Consider the following 24,494-nt stretch of genomic DNA (forward strand, 5'->3'; position numbering starts at 1 on the left):
AGACTGCAAGATCATGACCTGAGTGGAAGTCGGCCGCTCAAACGACTGAGCCACCCAGGTGCCCCTATGCCTTTAAGTAATCTCTACACCCAATGTGGGGCTTGAACTCACCACCCCAAGATCAAGAGTCACATGTTCTACCAACAGAGCCAGTCAGACTTCCCACAAAATCCTATTCCTTCACAGTATTTATTTTAAAGTAGGATGCTTTTATTAAACTTTCTTTTTTAAATATATTTTTTTAAAACATTTATTCTCTTTTTGAGAGACAGAGACAGAGTGTGAACAGGACAGGAGCAGACAGAGAGGGAGACAAAGAATCCAAAGCAGGCTCCAGGCTCTGAGCTGTAAGCACAGAGCCCAATGCAGGGCTTGAACTCACCAGCCGTAAGATCATGACCTGAGCCGAAGTCAGACACTTAACTGACTGAGCCACCCAGGCACCCCTTTTTTTTTTTTAAATATATATTTTTTTGACGTTTAAACTCTCTTAATTAGAGGAATTCTGCCCTATAAATCTCAATACTTTTTTAAGGTTTATATATTTATTTTGAGAGACGGGAAGGGAGCATAATTGAGGGAGGGGCAGCGAGAGAGAAAGAATCATAAGCAGGCTCCATATTGTCAGTGCAGAGCCCTACTCAGGGCTTGACCTCATGAACCACGAGATCATGACCTGAGCCGAAATAAAGAGTCAGTTGCTTAAATTAACTGAGCCATACAGGCATACCTAGAAATCTCAATTCGAAAAGACTGAATTTTTTTTTAATTTAATTTTGTGGTGTACAAGTATTTATACTGACAGAGAACCCAAAGTTTTCCTCTTCTAAAACCTAGAGGTAAACGGTGTTAGAATGAGTGTTGAAAGATTATGGTTCCAGCATAACTTGCTTTAAACTACATTTTACTGTGGATTACAGTTTAATCCTTTATTTTCTAGACATTTGGTCCTTCAGTACACAGGCAACCTTTTAGTACGATGGCATCTGTAAACACTTGACCAATTTATATTCATCTTTATTTAATAAACTTGAAAAGGTACAGGTCCTCTGCATACTTCACTTTCATATCTGTATGTTGAATAAGAAGTCTTTCTAACCTCTACTTATTGAAAAACTTAGTGAGGAAAATCAGATTAATTTATATAATACGCTTGACAGAAATTGGCAGTATTCTCTATTATTTTTCTAATTTCTTTAGCCTTTGCCTTTTATAAATTACTTTGATATGTTTTAAGCAATAAGAGATGGAAATGACTATGAAAAGTATCAGTAAAATATTTTTTTTTCAACGTTTTTATTTATTTTTGGGACAGAGAGAGACAGAGCATGAACAGGGGAGGGGCAGAGAGAGAAGGAGACACAGAATCGGAAACAGGCTCCAGGCTCCGAGCCATCAGCCCAGAGCCTGACGCGGGGCTCGAACTCACGGGCCGCGAGATCGTGACCTGGCTGAAGTCGGACGCTTAACCGACTACGCCACCCAGGCGCCCCAGTAAAATATTTTTGAAACTCATATAAATTAAGTATTTTTATTCCTAAAGGTCCAGAGAGGCAGAGACATAGTATTTCTTACTTCAAAAGTATAACTTCCAGGGGGCACCTGGGTGGCTCCGTTGGTTAAGTGTCTGACTTCGGCTCAGGTCGTGATCTCAAGGTTCATGAGTTCGAGCCCTGCATCGGGCTCTGTGCTAACAGCTCAGAGCCTGAAGCCCGCTTCAGATTTTGTGTCTTCCTCTCTCTCTGACCTTCCCCAGCGTGCATTCTGTATCTCTCTCTCTCCAAAAGAAATAAACATTAAAAGTATAACTTCCAGGGGCACCTGGGTGGCTCAGTCGGTTAAGTTTCTGACTCCTGATTTTGGCTCAGGTCATGATCTCACTCACAGTGAGTTCGAGCCCTGCATTGGGCTCCATGCTGATGGCACAGAGCCTCTTAGAATTCTCTCTCTCTCCCTCTCTCTCTGACCTTCCCCCAATCACACACATGCTCGCTTTCTCTCTCTCCCCCACCAAATTAATAAACATGAAAAAAAGTATAACTTCCAGATAACCAATAAGTATTCCCCTATTCTTTTTTTTTTTAATTTTTTTTTTATTGTTTATTTGCTTTTGACAGAGAGAGAGAGAGACAGAGCATGAGCAGGGAAGGGGCAGAGAGAGAGGGAGACACAGAATCGGAAGCAGGCTCCAGGCTCTGAGCCGTCAGCACAGAGCCCGACGCGGGGCTCGAACTCACAGGCAGCGAGATCACGACCTGAGCTAAAGTCGGAGCTCAACCCACTGAGCCACCCAGGCGCCCCAGTATTCCCCTATTCTAGAAAGACTCAAGGTGGCCACCAAGACTTCTTATTGTTTACACTTTGTGTGATCTCTTCCCCTTTAGTGTGGATGGGACCTGTGACTTGCTTCTAAACAGTATAATACAGCAAAGATAATGCGATGTACATGATTATATATCAATGAGTACATAATTATGTTACATAATACTGTAGCATTTTTCTTCCTAGAGTCCTTCCCTTGCTGGCTTAGAGGAAGCAAGCAATCAAGTTAGAGAACTATACATGGCGAGGAACTACAGACAGCCTCTAGCAGACAACCAGCCCCAAACGAAAGTTTTCAGTCTTATAGTAGCAAGGAACTGAATGCTGCCAATAAACGTGGGAATTCCTCCCCAGTCAAGACCAGATGAGAACCCGGTCCTGGCTAAGGCTAAGTTGATAATTCATTCATGTACAATTTGTGGTCCACAGAAACTGTGAGATAATAAAAACATATTGCTTAAGCCACTGAGTTTATAGTAATATTGTGCTGAAATGGTCAAAATCCTTTCTGCATTAACATAATTCCAATTTCTTTTGCTCAGTCTTCCATGATCCTAAAACCACTCATGTATTCAAATCATGCCTTGTTTTCCCTTTCTCTGGATGGACAGCCTAAATGTCTAAATATAGGATTTAATTTCCATTATTTTGTCATTTTCACTTCTCTGATCCATCCAATTTCTCCTTATATTTATTTCAAGTACTATGAAAAGAATTAGACATTATTGGGCAAAATAAACACAGCAACGCTGTTTCTCATTAAATAGCATTCAGTATAAGGTAGCTACTGTTATCATCATTTTCATAAATTTCAGACTTACATTGTTAGTTTGCTTATCACTCCATCAGATAAATGTATATATAATGTCTTTAATGGACATTCTTTTTTTTTTTAAGTTTATTTATTTATTTTGATAGAGAGCATGTGCAAATGAGACAGGGGCACAGAGAGAGAGGGAGAGAAAGAGAATCCCAAGCCGACTCTACAAGGCCAGCACATCTTCTTTATCCATTTGTCAGTTGATGGACATTTAGGCTCTTTCCATAATTTGGCTATTATTGAAAGTGCTGCTGTAAACATTGGGGTACAAGTGCCCCTAGGCCTCAGCACTCCTCTGGTTTCATTTTAAAAATTAAATCAATCCAGCATGATTAGATCATTACAAACCAGTATCTACATTCTGTAATTGTCAATTGTTTAATGTTAAGTTTAATCATCTGTACTAATATCTTTTTTAGTCTAATATAGGATATGCAATTGACTTAATTTTATTTCATAACAAAGATTTGTAGATATTCAAATGATACTCCTTACATATGCTTTGCTCAATTTAATTTTGCATAGAATATAGAATGTTAAAGAAAATACTCCTCCATAAACATATACAATAAATAACTTTTCCCCAAAACCAAACACATGGATCTCTTTGCCACCTGATATAAGATCTTATATTTTTCATCAATCTCAAAATATGTTTAAATGCATACAGTCATTCACAATTAATGCACTGACCTGCTTTATTTTTCACTAAAAGCACTATTACTTCTTGGTACTTGGCTATGTATTTGTTTCCTTGGTTGATTTTTTAGTTAACTGTCTCTCTTTACTAGAATACAAGCTTCATGGGAGCAGAAACTTTTCCTGTTTTATTTATTGCTGCATATCCAATATCTAGCCTGGCACATACATGCTAAATGAATATTTATCTAATAAATACATAAGTAAATCATGCAGGTACAGAGACATAATAATATCTGTAACAATGGATAATAGGAGCATTCAGTTATACCTGGGTAATGGTAAAGGAGCAACTTTCACTTCCTTGTTTTTCTTTTTATCACATACTTACTAAATTTTCTACAAAAAAACAGGTATTTTTCATAATTTTTAAAAAATTAATAGCATAATCTAATTAGAATGGGAAACTTTATATCTGAATATGAGACAAATATACCCACTTTCAAAATGGTTTTTCCAACTTATATTTTGATATAAAATTGAGTTCCCAATAACCAGTTAATTGGCAATTAATACCCATAAATGCACATGTCATTTGAATTATGCTGTCAAAATAGTATCAGAATTAAGATCAGTAGTTCTTTTTTTTTCTTTTTAAAATATTTTTTTAATGTTTATTTATTTTTGAAAGAGAGAGAGAAACAGCACAAGTAGGGTAGGGGAAGAGACAAAATCAAAGAATCCAAAGAAAGCTCCAGGCTCCAAGCTGTCAGCACAGAGCCCGATGCGGGACTCGAACTCATGAGCTGTAAGATCATGACCTGAGCCAAAGTTGGCCACTTAACTGACTGAGCCACCCAGGCACCCCAAGATCAGTAGTTCTTAACCAGACCTATCTCAAACTCATTAAACACAAAATACCTTTTCTAGTGATATTCCTATGGAACTACTATAATGTTTTCCACTCATGGGAAGCCAGTGAAGTGTTTGAAGGTGTATAATTAAACTAGATTTAAGAGAAAACACACTAAAGACAGAACAACAAACCTGAAGACAGGAAGACCAATTAGAAAGTCATCATAGTGGTATAGGCAAGAGATAACAGGGGTCTGAACTAAATGGACTGGTGTTAAAGGTAACAGGAATGACTGGTGAATAGATTAAAAGTTAGGAAATAGTCACAGTAATCCACTCAAGATTTTTTAGTTACTCAAGAATATCTCATTGGCCTGCATTATTTTCCACTAATAACACAGTAATCTAGGGGGAGAGACTGTGGAAAAAGAAAATCTTCCCCAAAAAGGGAAGAATTTTATGATGGCACTAAGAGTGGATTTGCTGCACTATTTGACTCGTGCTTAAACCTTAGAAAAAGAAGGATCTGCCCCAGTAAGGCCAGTGAATAATAAGATAGGCACTTCAAAAGAGGATAACTTGAATATCTAAGGGTCAAGAGATATTTTTCAGAATATTATGAAATCATTAAGTATTTTTGCAAAAAGTGATCTTTAAGATCATGAAGTGAAGGATGTCATATTACAGCAAAAGTGATGAGAAAACTGTTTCACAATAAACAACTAAATATTTTAATCCTAGTTTTTCAAGAATGTATATATAGTTGTAATTATAGCCTAAATTTTGCTAAATTTAAGAAAAACTAAACTATTTCCATAATATTTAGTTTCATTACTCAATGAATATTCTTTCACTGTTTCCTATGAAATTTTATTTCATGTCTTAAGTGGATTCACTTTAAGTCGCCTTTTTCTAGTACCAATTATTCTTCATCAAGAAGGACCTTCCAGAGATTACTCATGAAGAGAATATGCAAAAAGAGAACAGTCAGCTGAAGAAAGAACTCCAAAGAGCACTTATATTTGAAGCAGAAGGAGCCCAAGAAGCATATGGATATAAACTAAATAGTGACGCATCCACTAATTCATAAGATAACCCATTCTATTTTGTATAAATCTACTTGTTGAACCTATACCATTTTTTCCTAAAATCATTTGTTGGTGAACTTTTCTTTGTATTAAGCTAAAATGTGCTTCTGAAATACTCTACCTCTGGTTTTAGCTACTAGAACTACACAGAACAAATCTAATCTTCTTCTTTTTTTTTTTTTTTTTAAGATTTTAAGTAATCTCTACACCCAGCATGGGGCTTGAACTCACAACCCTGAAATCAAGAGTTGCACGCTCCACTGACTGAGCCAGCCAGGCACTCCTAATTTTTTTTTAATACAAAAGTTCTTTAAATACTAGAAACAGTCATCTCAATAATAATGATAGCAAAATTACATGTGAGTGATTAATGTGTGCTGAAAGAAGTACTCAGACAGGCTGGGTAGTTTGTCCAAAGCTAGAGTAAACCACATTCTTTCTATCATGCCAAGCCAAAATATCCTCTATTTTGTAAGTTTTCTAATCTTTAGACTAAAGAGCCTCCTAACTCCTTACCTCTAGTCTTGCTCTTCTCTTATTCAGTCTCTATAGGACTGCCAGGATAATATTTCTAACACCCAAGTCTGATCATGTGATTCCTATTGCTTAACACCTTTCAATGGGTTTCCAGCACACTTAAGATAAACAAACTCCTTAACATGGTTTACAAGCCCTTTGTGTCTGGGCCCTCCTTGTCACTTCAGTGTCATCTCTCACTGCCACTTCTCACCCAGTGTGAAATTCACTCCTATCCCTGCAGCCCACATTCTAATATGTATCCTGTTATAGGAACTGGTAATGACTGCAATGTGACATTCTCTCTTTTGGTTCAGAAACTTTGTAAATGCTATTTCCTCTATGTGGAACACTTTACCCACATTTCTTCCACTTGTGCACAGCTACCTTCTTTCTCCGTCAGGCCCCAGCTTAGAATTCACTTCCTGGCACAAAAACAGGCACTCAGATCAATGGAACAGAATAGAGAACCCAGAAATGGACCCACAAACGTATGGCCAACTAATCTTTGACAAAGCAGGAAAGACTATCCAATGGAATAAAGACAGTCTATTCAGCAAGTGGTGCTGGGAAAACTGGACAGCGACATGCAGAAGAATGAACCTGGACCACTTTCTTACACCATACACAAAAATAAACTCAAAATAGATGAAAGACCTAAATGTAAGACAGGAAGCTATCAAAATCCTCAAGGACAAAGCAGGCAAAAACCTCTTTGACCTCAGCCGCAGCAACTTCTTACTCAACACGTCTCCGAAGGCAAGGGAAACAAAAGCAAAAATGAACTACTGGGACCTCATCAAAATAAAAAGCTTCTGTTCAGTGAAGATAACAATCAGCAAAACTAAAAGGCAACCAACAAAACGGGAGAAGATATTTGCAAATGACACAGCAGATAAAGTGTTAGTATCCAGAATCTATAAAGAACTTATCAAACTCAACACCCTAAAAACAAATAATCCAGGGAAGAAATGGGCAAAAGACATGAAAAGACACTTCTCCAAAAGAGACATCCAGATGGCCAACCGACACATGAAAAAATGCTCAACATCACTCATCATCTGGGAAATACAAATCAAAACCACAATGAGATACCACCTCACACCTGTCAGATGGCTAACATTAACCACTCAGGCAACAACAGATGTTGGTGAGGATGCGGAGAAAGAGGATCTCTTTTGCACTGCTGGTGGGAATGCAAACTGGTGCAGCCACTCTGGAAAAGAGTATGGAGGTTCCCCTCAAAATTAAAAATAGAACTGCCCTACAACCCAGCAATTGCACTACTAGTTATCTACGCCAGGGATACAGGTATGCTGTTTGGAAGGGACACATGCACCCCAATGTTTATAGCAGCATTATCAACAATAGCCAAAATATGGAAAGAGCCCAAATGTCCATTGATGGATGAATGGAAAAAGATGTGGTATATATATACAATGGAGTATTGCTCAGCAATCAAAACGAATGAAATTTTGCCATTTGCAACTACATGGATGCAATTTTGCTTATGCTAAGTGAAATTAGTCCAAGACAAATATCATATGACTTCACTCATATGAGGACTTTAAAACACAGAACAGATGAACACAAGGGAAGGGAAGCAAAAATAATATAAAAATAGGGAGGGGGACAAAACATAAGAAACAATTAAATATGGAGAACAGAGGGTTACTGGAGGGGTTATGGGAGGGGGGATGGGCTAAATGGTAAGAAGCATTAAGGAATCTATTCCTGAAATCATTGTTGCACCCTATGCTAACTAATTTGGATGTAAATTAAAAAAATTTTAAAAAAAGAAGTCACTTCCTCCATGAAGCCTTTTTTGACCACTAATGTCCCTGCTGTATGTTTCTTTTTTTTTCTTTTAAGACATTTCTTCAATTTTATTTATTTATTTTTTTAATGTTTATTTATTTAATTTGAGAGAGAGAGAGAGAGCAAGAGAAAGTGCGTGTGAGTGCATGTGGGGTAGGGGCAGAGAGAGATGGAAAGAGAGAATTCCAAATATGAGTGAAATTCTATGGCATTTGGATAGGTGACATCTTTTAAAAGAATTCTGGGTATTATCATTCTAATTGCCCAAATTCCTATTTACACTTATTATTAACCTCACTTACCATAGTGTCAGAAGAAAGAGAGTGGCAATACAATAAAATAGACTTTGTAAAAAACCACACACTCACTCACCTGAAACCCCACAATGAGAGTGATCATACAGATGTCGTTGCTGGAGGGTAGACTTTTTGTAAATAACATGAGGATGGCCATTTTCATAACTAAAATGTTTGGAATCCTCTGTGGTATTCTTTAATGGTTCAATAAAATATTCTTCATCTTCTGTGGCAATTACACCATGCTAAAAGAAAAAGAAACAAAGAATTTACCAGGAAGGATCATTTTAAATATTAATTATCATTTATTAACAAAAGTCAAAAATAAGTTGATATCTCTCCGAAAAGAAGTTACAATGCATGTTAATAGAAATTTAGTGGATTATCTGTACCTAGCAAGACCTTCTATAAATTTACGTATACTTTAAAAAGGACATTTAAATTCTTCTACATGCCCCCATGCCTTGTACTAAACATGACACATGTATTTCCTCCAATCTTCCCCAAAACTCTTTAATGAAGCAAAGACCTCTTTGTGTTCACTAAAACTTGTTTCCTTTCCAAGTTGTGCACCACATCTTCTGTGTTCAGGTATAGCTCCGTTCAAGTTTTGGCCAAAGGAAAACAGGCAGATACTATACACCACTTTTAAGCCCAGCCCGTGAAAACCTTCCCCAGGAGAATTCTCTACTCTTTCTGAAAAACTACCCACAGAAGGCAGACGCTGAAAGAGAAGCAATCTGGGTCACTGAGTGACTTCATGGAAAGCTTTCCAACATAAACACCAATATAGGGGAAAAATTAATCTCTATTGTGATAAACTACTGACATTTTAAGATTTATGTTACACCACTTAATATGTACTTAACTGATATACATCCGATATATCCCCATTTTGCAGACCAAGTAACAGGCTCAGAGGTTAAGAACCTCCCCAGCATTATATAGAGATAGATGTAGGAGCTGCAATTCACAGAAGCTTTGCTCTTGTTCATATGACATACTCCTTACACCTATTTATGTAGCCAAGTACAGAGCTCAACCACAGCTCCTTTTTAAAAATTTCTCTAGTCCAAATGAAGTAGCAGCACCCACTTCTGAGCTCCAAAAGAGCTTATTATTGGTATCATTCTTTATAATTAATTCCACACTTCCTTGCTACATTTCAAGTATTGAAGCTATATTTAAATTTGGTATAACATTTCTACTGCATATTTTATCTTCCCAAATGTACTATTTGCTTTTTGAAGGCAGGGGTTGTGGCTCACTGATATAATTCTTCATATCAGTTACAGTCATAGAAAGTATCTCCTATGTAGTATGAACACCAAATAAAAGTTGGCTGATTAAAAGAAATGAGATAGAAAAAGTTATCTGCATTAGAAATAAGACCTTCCATAATGGTCCAATAGTGTTTTCTTAAATATGGCACATGTGAAGACTGCTCTTAATCCAACTAATTTATCCTGTAACACTGGATAAAACACAAACTCTCTGGGTGTATTTCCTCGGCTGGAAAAATGAAAGAGTTGGTGTAAATTAGTGGTTTTAAAACAGCACTCTGGGGAGCCCTAAGGGTTTCAGGAAAGTGCCCTCAGGGGATTGCCCCAGACAACAAAGGGAGACCTATAGGGCTTGGATTCCTGGGCTCAGCAATTGGCTGTGTTTTTATTAATCTATATAGTATGTTTCCACATAACATTTCATTTGAGGAGAGGGTTTTGCTGTTTTAAAAAGAAAAAAGCTGGAAATCTCTGGTCCAGATAATCTCTAAGGTTCCTTTGAATCTAAACCTCTATGATTGTGTTTAGGGAAATTCATGTTAAGTACCACATGCTTGGAAAGAAAGATAAGACATAATCAGAACTGCTCTAATTTATAGATGAAGTTGGCAGGCACCCACGAAATGAGCTAAGGAATGCAAAAAACAAAAAACAGGGATTAGGTACTTCATGTTATTTTCACCATTGTTTGCTTTACTTTAAGTGTATTAGTCCCTAAATTAAGTACAAATACTGACAGGCCTAACATAATATGCCATTAACAAACTCTAATACCTGAGCATGAATTACATTACTAGGAAGATTAACAGCGTGGTAGCAAACTGAGCAAGCATGGTTCCTGCAGAAAAGAGGGCATGTTTAAGAAGTTTTTATAAGAGAGAAGTGTACGAAGTGGGGTTGGAGAGTACTGCCCAGAAAGGGTGGAGCACTAAAATCATATCATGCTAAACTGTGGGCAGAAGGATGTTGAAAGGTCCCAGACAAGAAGTTCAGGTTGCTGGGGAAAAACAGAGTCAGAAGCCTGGTAAGTAAACAAAATCTCTAGTTTCAAGAATGGAAAGACTCTGGAAAAAAATCCAGAGATTTTGTGTTACGTACTCTGGGAGATGTTTATACTCATTATCTCATTTAACCTTAACAGTTCTCTGAAGTAAGTACTACTATCAGCTCGACTTTGCAGATGAGAAACAGAGACTGAACAAAGTTAAGTAACCAACTCATTCAATTGACTTCGGTGCTTGGATTCTTAGCCATTATAGTATAATCCCCTTACCCTCTGAGAGTTGTTTCTGACTTTACTTTTTCTTTCTTTCACCAAAGATGATCTGAGTGCCTATCACATAGGCAAGTACTATTCTACGTGGTGGGGATGCAGTTTTTTTGTTTGTTTGTTTGTTTGTTTTGTAGCCACCACAGAAGCAGTCAGATCTTTATTTCCCTTTCAGAGTGACTAATAAGAGAGCAAAATTATAATAATGGCTAACCATTCTAAAGTGCCTACCATGTATCAGATACTGCTCTTACTCTCTCTATAAATACACAGTTCATACACACACACACACACACACACACACACACACACACATACGGACACACACATTTATATAAATACATATATACAGTTTATATATACACACACGTGTGTGTGTGTGTGTGCATGTGTGTGTGTTCCACTTAAACCTCAAAACAACCCTACAAGACTTTTGTCATAATTGTCTTCATTTTATGGATAAGGAAATTGAAGTATATAGAATAAGATCATTGAGTAAATAATTGGCCATGACTGGGATATGGCTACTGTGATTCGAGACCTGACATCGTTAACACAAGGCTCTACTGCCTCACTGGGGCAACCATTCAACTTACTTACATGGAGCTTACATTTCGGTGGAAGGAGCTAGACAAAAGGAATTCATTCACCAGATAAATGACCAATCAGGTAGTGTTAAATGTTAAGAAAAAATAAGAAAGCAGTGTAAGAAGACAGAGAGTAATCAGAAGTGAAGGAAGTATACACACTGCTTCAGATGGTCAGGGACATCCTCTCTAATAAGGTGATATCTGGACAGAAACTGAACAAAATTAAAGGAGCAATCTTATGAAAGACCAGATCAGACAGTGGGAATGGCGAACACAAAGGCAATATATAAGCATGCATACAGAATATAGCAAAGAGCTACTGTGGCTAGAGGGGAGAAAAGGAAAAAATGATTTTGAACTTAGAAAGGTGTTTGAGGGTAGAAGATGGAGGACCTGAATTAAGTGCGGGTCCCAGTAATTTGCACGTGCCTAGCAAGAGCCCTGCTCTCACTTCCCTCAGCATCCCCACTCATCCCTACACTGTCTGCCTCAGGCCATCAGGATCAAAATCATCATGTCCTCTTTCCCTGACAACACAGACCCTACAAGAAGCCCAAGACCCAACCCCTGGATTCTAGTCCCCATATGGTTATGTGCATCATGTTTTCAGATCTCGTATCCTACTCTCCCCTTTCGCCATTTAAAACACATCCACTGTGCCTCCTCAAACACGCTCAGCTGCATTTGTGAATATTCACTTCTTTTTGCTCAAACACCTGAATCTCTCTAAATGACACTCTTTCTTCCCTGTAATCCTCTGGAATGGTGGATCCTCCGCTTTCTCTCCTACCTGCCTCCTATTGGACTTGGAGTTAGGGTAAGTGTCCTTGTGATTCACTGCCATTTCTAAACAATCCCTGCTCTCTCCCGCCTCTAAAACAAAAAACCCCTCACCAGCTTCCAATCTCATGCCATCACCTTCTTCCTCCATTAGGTGCAGTTATCTACTTACTGACCCATAGTCACTTTTCCTCATTTCTTGAAGATTTTAGCTTCTGGATCAATCACTCTCTGCAATACCATTCCTGAAATAATCGTTGATTTCAGTATCTTAAGTCACCAGTTCTTAAAAGTTCTGTGTGTGTGCCCCAGATCACTTTAGAAGTCTAGTGGGGGTAAAGACTAGGGGTTACTTCTCAGAATAAAATTGTAAGCATAGAAAGAAATATATAGGATTATAAAGAAAACCAGTTGTAGTAAAATACCATTATCAAAATATTTTTAAAATGTACTATAGGAACACACATGGCTTTTTGTAAGACTTTAAATAAGAAGATGTGTAGTGGATCTAATGGCTATCATAATTTTGTAATACTGATTAACATAAATAGTACTTTGAAGAACCTACAAAAACTGTAACATGATATGAAAATATCTATAATTTTTATTGAGGTGAACTATTACTTTATTGGTTTGTTACCTATATTCATAATTGAAGGAAATGTTAAACTTCAGTGAAGAATTAGTAAAGATAAAGATGTCACTTTTCCCCAGTCCTGTTCACAAACCCCTTTAATTCCATTCATGGGCCCCAGGTTAAGGGCTACTGACAGAGATGGTCTCTTCACCCATTGCTGTCTCAATTCCTTAACCCGTTCAACAAATATCTTGTCATTCACTTTATCTTAGGCATTCGGACCCACAGTACAACCCTAGAATTCAGTACTTTCAATACTTGCAACCCTGCCCAAATCTCAATTTCAAGTATCACAACCTTCTGTCTTTCCAGCACTGTCCCTCTAATACCTCCCTTCCAAGAGATAGTCCTTTTACACCCACCAGAACCCAATGATCCCACCACCTTTTCATTATCCTCCACCCACTAAATGTCCTCATTTCCCTCTTAATCCATCTTCAGTTCCACCTTCAATTCCCTTGCCCTTTTCTCCCTTCACAGAATTTATTTGGCTACACCACAACTCTGATTAGATCAGTTTTGCTACTCTGGGCCTGCAAGCTTGCAGCCTCATTTGCCCACTGAAAGATACATCAAGACGCTGAGTAGTCTCACTTTAAATTCATAACCATAATCTCAACTGTGCTCTTAATGCATCAAGGCAATTATACTATGTTTCTCTAATACACTCAGTATCCTGCTCACCTGGATAAACATTCTATACTTTCTTAATCCCCTAATACCTCTTAATCCCCTAATACCTCATCTTGCCATGTTCCATTCCACTAAACATCATACAACCTCCTGCAAAGTCCTACAACACAAATACCCACCTGCCTGCATCTCATGTCCATATAATCTATTTTATTTCCTCTTATCATGGATGAACTGTCTACTCTCCTAATCACTAAGGACAGTGATTCTATTTATGATTCCATCCCTTCTCACCTATCAAGGACATCACTAGAGAAATTTTCCTTTTCTCCACATAATCATTCCCACCTTTATCAAACAAAACATAACCTCCTCTGAACTCATTCATACCTGTAGTCACTGATCATTTCTTACTTTTCCTAAAGTCTTTAAAATAATTATATATGTACTCTTTTCTCTGTTTTCCTTAAATGCCACTATGACTTCAGCACTGCTTTTGTCAAGGTCACCAACAACCTCCTCATTGATAAATCCAATGCAGCATTTTTCTCTTGAAATATTTCCTTCTCTTAGCTTCTAGGATTTTTGCCTGGCTTTCCTTCAACTTTCTTACTCCACTATGCTTTTTGGTCTCCTCCACATCTTTCTGAGCTCCCTAACCTCCTGGAGTGTCCAAAGGTTCATTTCCTTAAACCACTTTTCTTTTAACTTCTTCTTTATTCTATCTACATTATTCCCCCACCCCAAGCAATTTCATATAACCTCCTGGCTTTAAATACCATCTATATATTGATGACTCCAAAATTTATAACTCCATAATTCACATTTCTCTGCCAAATTCCAGGCTTGTATACCCACCATCTTATACAACACCTCACGTTTAACATGTCCAACTGAACTCATTGATACATATCACCCCACAATCTTGTCCTCCTACAGCTTTTCCATCTCAGTAAATGCCTGAGTCTTTCTCATCTCAACTGATGGCTGCTTTATTCTTCTAGTTGCTCAGGCCTCAAGCTTGGAGTCATGGATTTTATCCTGACTGTGTCCTCTAAAACCTACCATCTGGCCTCCAGTTCTCTTTTTAACCTCATCTTCCATTACACTTCCTCTCTTTCACTGAGTTCCAGCCTGGGCAATCTTGCTGTCCCCCAAACACTCTTAGATCAAATCTTTGTACTTGAAGATTTCCACCTGGAAATCCTATTCTTTGGATGTCAGCTTCCCTTCCTCATTTTCCTTAGGTCTTTACTCACTATTTTTTCTACCTGAGAACTTATCATTATCCAACATACTGTGATTTTTATCTACTTATCTGACTGTGTATCTTCTCCAAGAGAATACAAGTTTTGTGATGATAGGGATTTCTCCTTTGTTCACTGTCGTACTCCTAGCACCTAGAATAGTGTCTATTATACATGATAGGTACTTATAAATATTTGGTGTGTGGATGAATGAATAATGGAAAATGCAGAAAAACAACTCTGGGCATAGCTAAGAAATAAGAATAAAATGTAAAGAAAGGAACAATCAAAAAGGGAGATCTCTTGAAAATTAGAACCATGACTGCTTGTAATTTTTAAATCAACTGAAGGAAAAGAAGGCAAAACTGGATAAATCTCATATATAGAACTTAGCACAAAAAAGAAAAACATGGAAAAAGAGAAGGACAAGGGAAGTAAAGAACCAACTACAAAAATGCAGGGGGTAGGTAACAAGAAAAGAAAAATACTAAGGAAATTTTGTTTTCAATTTCTCTAAGCTGAAGGAGTGTCTGTCTTTACATTGAAAGCATCCATTAAATATGAAGTAAGGATAAGGAAACAAGACCCATAGCTTACCACATTAATAAAATTCTTGAAATAGAAAGGATAAAGAGAAGACCATATCACATATCACCTTCATTGAGGAAAATTCTTAGGGAAAAAAAAAAGAAAAGAACAAGAAGCAGATGTCTGTCACCCAAAATGAATCAATGCTAATTTTTTTAAAGATCTTTAAATCTTTTGGGGCGCCTGGGTGGCGCAGTCGGTTAAGCGTCCGACTTCAGCCAGGTCACGATCTCGCGGTCCGTGAGTTCGAGCCCCGCGTCGGGCTCTGGGCTGATGGCTCAGAGCCTGGAGCCTGCTTCTGATTCTGTGTTTCCCTCTCTCTCTGCCCCTCCCCCATTCATGCTCTGTCTCTCTCTGTCTCAAAAATAAATAAACATTAAAAAAAATTTTTTTTTAAATAAATCTTTCCCTAAGACATAAAGCCATATCATAAATTGGATGCCCCATATTTCCCTTTCCCAATTCCACCATTCATGGTTCCAAAGAAAAATGATTTTTGAAACTAGAATTCCACATCCAGCTAAATTATTAACCAAACACAAAAGCAACAGTAACCTTCAAATAGGCAAATGGACTCAGAAATTTTACTTCCCAGACACATTTTCTGAGGTAATTACTTGAAGATGTTCTCCAATAAAATCATGATGTAAACTCAAAAAGAGTAAGACATAGAACTAACTAGGAAAGAAGCATCCCAAGATGAGATACGTACAGTAACTCAAAAAATTAATTAAACCAGTAGATTCCAAGAGAAAAATGCCTCCAAAGAAGAATGGGATATATTCCAAGCAATAGATACAAGGTCTAATAAAATGGATAATATTGATCATTTGGTAAAGAAATCATTATTTTTTTTTACAATAAGACAAAATAACAGTAGTTAGAAACTCTAGAAATATAAAAGCTAGAAAAGAAAGCCATGGCCCAAATATATAAAGAAAACTAAATGTGACAATATTTTGAACAACTGACAAACAATAATGTTAGGAATTGTCTTTATGGTGCAAGGATTGTAATGATGAAACAATGGGTGAGGAAATATGATTAGAAGACACTAATGATCTCTACATTGATATTATTTTATATAGAACAATTAAAAAACAGAATTGGTTGGGGCACCTGAGTTGGGGCACTAGCTCTTGATTTTGGCTCAGGTCATGAGACAGAGCCATGCATCAGGCTCTGCACTGACAGCTTGAAGTCCGCTTGGGATTCTCTCCTCTCTCAGTCTCTCTCTGCCTTTCCCCTCTCACACACAGGTGTATGCTCTTTCTCTCTCTCTCAAAATTAATAAACATGAAAAAAAAATTTAATCAAAAAATAAAAACAGAATTGGTTAAAAGGGCTTTTGCGGGGGCCCCTGGCTGGATCAGTCAATACAGCATGCTGACTCTTAATCTCAGGGATGTGAGTTCAAGCCCCACACGGGCACGGAGCTTATTTAAAAAGTGGGATTTAAAAAAAAAAAACAACAACCCTGTTTACATATTATATTTGATTTAAAATGTAACATAATGTAAAATAAGAATGCAGGTGTGAGTTACTAAGTTTGGTGGGTAAAAGTGTGATGAGAAACAAGATATTTACATAGTCTCCAAGTATCTGCTCAGAAATTCCTTATTAGTTGCCAAGGAGAAAATAGTGACTTCAGTGGACAAACCTGGCAGATCACATCTTCAGTAATCAAAGTTAGTCAACATGGGCCATGCAGTTTCAATAGCAAGCAAAGTAAAGCAAAAAGGTATTAACAAATAGAGGGGAAAAGAATGAGAAACAGAAAGTCTTACTAAAGGATGAAGAATACATGGGCGACACTCTGCTATCCCCTTAAGTGTAGCAGAATTTCCATTTTCAACTTTATCCTCCCTTTTGACTCCTCAAACAACATGTTTCACAATTTCACAGTCACTTAATGACTCTCAAATTACTTGCTTCCAGAATTAAATTCTTTCCTAAATTTCAGAGCTGTACTTCCCAAATGTCATTTAGACATCTTCAACCCTATTTCTTCCGATTCCTCACATTTACTATATCACACTCCTCTCCAATCCAGCGCTCCAGTGGCATTCCCTTTCTTAACTAGTGTAATTCATATACCTGTCACCCAAAAAAGAAGCCTCCACCACCTTCAATTACTTTCACTCCTTCATCCCACACCCAGTTCAATTTTATCTCAATTTTTAAACATATTATTAAATACCTACTATGTACTATATGTCTTATTAGGAATCATACTAATGTATGGGAAGAAAACATTAGGAAGACACAAATCCTCTGCATTTTCTCTCCAAAATGTGGTTTAAATTCATTCTTTGCTGTGTATTCCCAGGGGCACAGTCCTTACATGGACCTTCATTATCTCCTCTATGTCCTAACTCCCCTTCATATCCCCATCACTCTCTGCCAGCACGTCTCACAATGGAATTGATTTTTTTTTTTCCTAAATCTCAAATTGGTTCATTTCACCATGCTGTTAAAACTATGAGTGGCATACTTAGTGTCGATGCCAAACACAGAGAGCAGCGTTGATAACTAGGAACAGCATTTTTCTATCATATTTAATAGCAAGTGTCATTTTAATATATGAAAAGTTTCAAAACAGATTTATTTTGGATACCTTATTCTTATTCAAAAAAATTGTTTTATATATAAAGCCTAACACTGCTATGTACTCAATTCATTTTACAAATAATATAGGGTTTTAGAAATTGTCCTTACTTTGAAAGGTCAATGCAAACATTACCAAAAGGACTATAAAAAGCAAAGGCAGCAGAAATAACAAAAAAAATAATAAGACTGTTACCTTCTCTACTTAAACCATTTCTTTATATATTATTAATCTGAGGAAAGACATTTACATTGTAAATTTATTTCCCCATCAGAAACTAAAAAATTATAACATCTACTTACCAACCCAATACAGTTGCTTAAAGCCACTTTAGTTGTACTACGTTGATCTTGCAAGTATCCTGTGTAATGACAGTTGTCTAAAAAATCATGTTTCCACTGGGGTCCATCTTTTCCCCAGTATTCTACTGTAAAATGTTTGGACACAAAATCTGTGTTGAGAGTCAAGTTTAGGTGAAAGTGCTTGCCATAGGCTGAAAGTTTAAAAAATAACTTAGATACTGCCTGCTGTGGATCGATAGGGTCCATACTCCGTCTTCTCCTGGAGTGTTTATCATTTTTCACAGTAAAGCTGAGAAAAGCTCCATTTTGATCAACCCTTATTGGAATAGTTAGCTGGTAGTGTTCTAGATAAGTCAGGAATTCCTCTTTGTAATCACAAGGCAGAGAATCCAGAAAAAACACATGGAAGAAAAGAAAATTTAACAGAAGAAATGGCAGTATAAACAACAAAAACTCTATCAGTCAAAACTATGCATCATTATATGTGAGAGGTATGAACAAAAACTGTTATATTAAACAAGATGAAGTTTAAAATCTAATGATGAATTAAGTTCCATTTATTCCTCAAAATAACATCATTTTAAAATTAGTTTGAAGGACTATTGTTCTTTTTTCTATTTATTTTTTAGTGGATTCTAAAAACTAAATTCTATAGGAAATATGGATATTTTATATTGAAATAAATAACAGTGAAAAAGTACACACATTTAAAAGCATAGAATTTAGCCTGGATAATATGTTTGTGAAAGTTATCCAAAACAGTTAATATTGAATTTCTACAGCCTTGTAGAAAAAAAAATTTTTTTTTTAATCATCAGTTGGAAAATACAGAAGCCACTCTGGAAAACAAGTCTGGAAGCTCCTCAGAAGGTTGAACATGGAACTGCCATCTGACCCAGTAATTCCACTCCTAGGTATTTACCCGAGAGAAATGAAAACATATCCACACAAAAACCTGTACATGACTGTTTATAGCAGCACTATTCATAATAGCCAAAAGGGAGAAATAACCTGAATATTCATCAGCTGATGAATGAATAAATAAAATGGGGTATATTCACACAATGGAATGTTATTCTGCATAGTACTGATACATAGTATGACATGAATGAACCTTCATAATGACTGCCTTCATTATCAAAGTTAATTATCTAACATTCTAAAAATATTATACTAAGTAGAAGGGACCAGTCACAAAAGACCACATATTATATGATTCCTTTTGTATGAAGTATTCAGTAGCAATATCTCTAGAGACAGAAGTAGCCTAAGTAGGCTGCTTAGGGCTGGGGTGGAGAGTACTTTGAAGAGAGTTTGGGAATGACTATTAATGGGCACAGGGTTTCTTTTGGAGTGTTGAAAATATTCTAAAATTGATTGTAGTAAAATTGACTGATTCTAGAATTGGTTATATGAGTCTGTGAAAATACTATAAACCACTGAATTGTGCACTTTTAATAAGTAAATTATATATTTATTGTACTGCAGTAAAGATGTTAAAAATTCATCAGATTGACAAAAAGAAATTTGGAGGATATTAAATATGTTTTCCTCATTTAGGTGTACTTAATATTTCCAATCTACCTTTTTAACCACATCTTTCTTTAGCGAGGTTTACAAAGGAAAACCAAATGTCTGTCCGTTGCCTCGTTGTCTATACATGGAGTTCCCAACAAATATAAACTCCCATGAGACTATGACCAAATAGAAATAAATTAAAAGACAATATTGTTCACTTCTTATAAATAAGAATTCATGCTAAATGTTATGGATTTATTAATATACTTGAGAAGCTACATTACATACATACAGGACTTCTAGACACAGACATCAATCCAAAATAGCCTTGAAAATCTGGCTCATCTGTACCAAAAAATGATCAGTTCCTATAGATTTATGGGAGGGGAATCAAAAAGGTATTCTGCCAATAATTCTATAAAGATTAGACGTGATGATGGAAAACAAAATGTTATTCACTCCTGGGACCTCTGTTAAGATCTTTTCTATGATATAAAGTTCAATTTCATGGATTCAAAATCAGAGATCCATGGATTAGAGTTTGAAAAGTTGAACTTCCTACCACTTTTACTCTTTTACTCAGATTCTAGTCCTCATATCAGAATTCTTCAGTTTGGAAAGCATTTTTCCACTAAGGGTCCATTTTAGAAGGATCTTGTATCAGAATATGTCTGGTTTCTTGCTCTTTTATAATAGCATAAACCTTTGGATTTCTTTTGAACATGACCTTGCCTGTAACTCCTAGCAACAAATGAGCTTATTAAAGTTTAGGATTCAAAAGGAGAAAAGGCCTGGGTCTATTATCTTCTAAGAAAGACCAGTCAACTCTAAAATACACTGAATGCTAAATGCTAGTATAAGTTATAAACAGTCCACTTAGAGCCCTTAAGATTTATGAAACTAGCACTGAATTGATGCAGTAGGCCTCCATTCTTATCACTATATACCCCAAAGAAAATGTTCACCCAAACTAAATATTCAGAATCTTTTCTTGTCAAATTAACAGCAAAATTTTTTGTCACTTTCAAAAGCAGGACTCCTACCTTGAGAACTGTATGAAAGTCTGTGGTCACTATGACATTCCGATGAAGCCATGATGAGGCTCAAAATCCAGGTCAACGTCTTCCACAAAATTTCCATAATTTAGAAAATTGGATGATTTTTTTGGAGGGCTACCTATGTGCTAGAGAGTCAATATCATACCAAAATCGAAGCATAACAATTTTATTTCTTAAAAATTTCTTGCAAATTAATTATTAGATGTTCCACTGCTTAACGGGTACTTTTTTCCAACATCTTGTACTTTCTTCTATATCTGGGTTCATTTTCTCAATCCAAAAGGAAAAAAACAATGATGGTAAAATTTTCATAAGCAAAGCATTTGGCTGATTAGTTACTATAGTATGGCCATTTTTTAACCTAGAAAAACAAAAAAAAATTATGTTAAATGAAAAATATCTTGTATGGACAGAACTATATTGCTGAATGCTTGCCAAAGGACAAAGACTACCAAATGACTTAATATAGTTAAATTAGATCATTGTTGTTCTTTATAGTCTAAATAAACATTCACAAGACTAAACAATTAGAAACCTAAATCGTAAGCAGAACAATGCCAGAGCTACTTAATAATCAAAGAAGGAATGTGAAGTGGAATCATAAAAATTCTTTTTTTTGAACTTTGAAGAAAACAACGTGTGAGTACAGTGACTAAACGTCCTTTTGATAAAATAAAAGGTACCGTGACTTCAAAATCAAAGTTCATTATGTAAGTGATAAACAGTATATGATCCCATTCCTTAATGTGCTTTTTTAGCACACTCATATTCAGAGATTGATTTGTTGCTTTATGAGGCACTTATCATTTTTTCTTAGAGTAGATCCACAAATACATAGTGACATGTAGCAGCTATCTGTGAACACTCAGACACTAGCACGAACTAAATTTCTAAAAATTTGAAACATATTTACTATAACCCTTGACTTTATCTAGAAGTCTTATATGACTTAAAAAGAAACACATATGAGGGGCGCCTGCGTGGCTCAGTCAGTTAAATGTCCGACTTCAGCTCAGGTCATAATCTCATGGTTTGTGAGTTCGAGCCCTGCATCAGGGTCTGTGCTAACTAACAGCTCAGAGCCTAGACCCTGCTTCAGATTCTGTGTCTCCTCCTCTCCCTGCCCTTCCCATGCTCATGCTCTGTCTCTGTCTCTCAATAATAAATAAATGTTAAAAAAAATTAAAAAAAAAAAGCAACACATATGAGACAACTTCAACTATCTAGAATGTAACTGAAAAGAAAAGAAATTCATCTTCTGCAAAGAATTTTTAAAAATTCATTTCAGGTATCACAACAGATGTCCTATTCTATCTAATGCACCTTCCTTTTGACTCACACCCTCACTCACAGTCCATGAATTTACATTTTATACAGAACATGAGTATATGTGACTACCTGATATCCTAGAACATAGTAGTTTAGAAGAAGAAAATAGCAAAGGGACTAAGAAACTAGCTCACTAACAGCAAAAAGTGAAAAAAAGAAAGGAAAACTAAAAATTAGTTGTAGAACCCCAACCAAAGTAATACACTTTGGAGTAGAGGCAAATGGTCCTTAACTCATATGTATATGACTGTATTATAGCTCAATATCTGATATTCAAAATACTGTCTGAGTCAGGATTTAAAGAATAAATTACTTTTACTAAGGTAACTTACTACTAGTACAGAGAAGAACACAAAAAGTATTAGAAAGATTTTCATCCCAAATTCCTAGTGTATAGGATTATATAATAAATGTTTACAAATTTGTTGGTTAAAAAAAGAGTAAATAAATGAATCACTATTTAGTGATTAAAAGAAAATCACTTCATGCATATAAAAGGATATTTGTAGTTAACTGGAAAATTAACTTATGTAGACTACTTCATTCCCTATGGTGCTAGAAATATTGGTTATTAAAACATATAAAACAACCACAACCATTGAAAACTCTATCTGTCTCTACAAGTTATTACATTGCTGAATCTTGGAAAAACTTATTCATTAACCAACAAATATTGCTTTACTGTTTTTTTTAAGTGATGTTATAACAGGGGTGCCTGGATGGCTCATTCATTTTAAGGCACCAACTCTTGATTTCAGCTCAGGTCATGATCTCAGAATGAGATTGAGCCGCTCATTGGGCTCTGTGCTGGTGGAGCCTGTTTGGGATTCTGTCTCTCCCTCTCACTATCTCCTTCTCTTTCTCTGTCCTCCCCCTTCCCCAAAATAAATAAACTTTTTAAAAAATGTTATAACAATATGGGGACACAGAATAAATCAACACAATCCTTGCCCTTCAGGAATTCATAATCCAAACAACAAAGAAAAAAATTCAAGGCAGACTGACATTATGCCATAATAAAGTTATGAAAAAGTGTTAAGAGGAGATCAAATGAGGAAAATGATTTCTGAGTTAGAGGAGGATGGGTCAAGAAAATATTATTTAAAAAGTGGTATTTGGGATAGACCCTGGAAGATGAACACAATTTCACAAGTGAAACTGATAGGGGCAGTCATTGCAAATTAAAGAAATAGATTCCACAAAGTCTAGATGGCAAGAAAAAAATGGAAAATCATTTTAGGAATAATAGTAAGCTTGATTCCTATGGAGAAGACTAACAGGTATCATCTAGAAAGGTAGCTTAAGGTCAGACCAAAAATAAAGAGAACTTTAAATATATGTTACTTTTAATAATCACAACAATCTTATAAAATAGGTATTATCACCACTATGTCAGGCAGCCTGCAAGATGACCCCAAAGATTCTGCCTCCTGATATCCACTTTTGTGTAATCCTCTTCCCTTGAGTAACTTGATCCTACCAATAGAATGTTGAGAAAATATCACTTCAGTGATTATATTACAAAAGATTCTGACTATCTAGTAGACTAGATTCTATCATTCTAATAGACTCTCTCCCTTATTGGCTTTGATGTAGCAAGCTGCCTTTTGGAGTAGTTCACATGGCAAGCCACTGAGAGTGGCCTTTACATAACCACTAGCAAGGAACTTAGGCCCTCAATGTAATAGCCTGTGAGAAACTGAATCCTACCCACTAATAGGTGAGTTTAGAAGCAGATCCCTCCCCAGTCAAGCATTCTCTGATGATCTGAGTCCTTGCCAGCATCTTGACTGCAGCTTCATTGAAAGATGCAGCTTCAAGAAAGCACAGGACAAAGCTAAGCCATGCCCAGTTTCCTGAACCACAGAAACTGTGAGATAATAAATGTGTGTTGTGTTAAGCCACCAAATTTATGGTGACTTTTTTTGCTTTGTTTTGCAAGAATTGATAACTAATGCAGCTCTCAGCTTACAGATAAAGCAGTTGAAGCTCATAGTGGTCAGATAGTGAAAAAACAGCAGAGGCAAGAGTCATACAGAAGGTAATCTGTCTCTAAAGTCTAAATTCTTTGTACCATATCATACGTACAATTTAAGGCACTCTAACTTAAATATTCAATAGCAGTTCCATAAAACCACTGTTAAATAATACATTCATAATAAATGGTATTAATTAATGTGAATAATTTTAAGCAACTTTATACACAATAATTGTTTCATCTCAAAATTTTACCTACAATGATTTAGGCAAGACATATGCTTACTCAAGCAAAAATCTATAGAGAGATTAAGTCACAC

The 24,494-nt window shown here is 36.2% G+C and overlaps 2 protein-coding genes across 4 annotated transcripts in view; both read right to left on the bottom strand.

Annotated features, from left to right (window-relative positions):
• The window catches only part of ADAMTS6 (ADAM metallopeptidase with thrombospondin type 1 motif 6), a 295,540-nt gene extending 274,547 nt beyond the window's left edge, over nucleotides 1-20,993 (bottom strand). Inside the window, exons 1-3 of the mRNA XM_023257025.2 lie at nucleotides 20,854-20,993; nucleotides 18,293-18,657; nucleotides 8,431-8,599 (exon numbers count right to left, since the gene is read on the bottom strand). Of these exons, the coding sequence (XP_023112793.2) occupies nucleotides 8,431-8,599; nucleotides 18,293-18,657; nucleotides 20,854-20,950 (631 nt within the window). The 5' untranslated portion in view covers nucleotides 20,951-20,993. The remainder of the gene's footprint in view (nucleotides 1-8,430; nucleotides 8,600-18,292; nucleotides 18,658-20,853) is intronic.
• Nucleotides 20,994-21,089: 96 nt separating this feature from the next.
• CENPK (centromere protein K) overlaps nucleotides 21,090-24,494 on the bottom strand; it is a 58,640-nt gene continuing 55,235 nt past the window's right edge. Inside the window, exons 12-13 of one of the 3 annotated variants that reach the window (XR_006600550.1) lie at nucleotides 23,583-23,673; nucleotides 21,093-21,229 (exon numbers count right to left, since the gene is read on the bottom strand). Coding sequence is in view for 2 of the 3 variants with exons in the window: in XM_023257048.2 (XP_023112816.1) it covers nucleotides 21,225-21,229 (5 nt within the window). In the remaining variant the exon portion in view is untranslated. Of the gene's footprint in view, nucleotides 21,230-23,580; nucleotides 23,674-24,494 lie in introns of those variants that run through there. The other 2 variants (XM_023257048.2, XM_045061399.1) reach the window with 2 other exon arrangements.

This window comes from Felis catus, chromosome A1 (genome assembly GCF_018350175.1).
Source record: "Felis catus isolate Fca126 chromosome A1, F.catus_Fca126_mat1.0, whole genome shotgun sequence".
NCBI lineage: Eukaryota > Metazoa > Chordata > Mammalia > Carnivora > Felidae > Felis > Felis catus.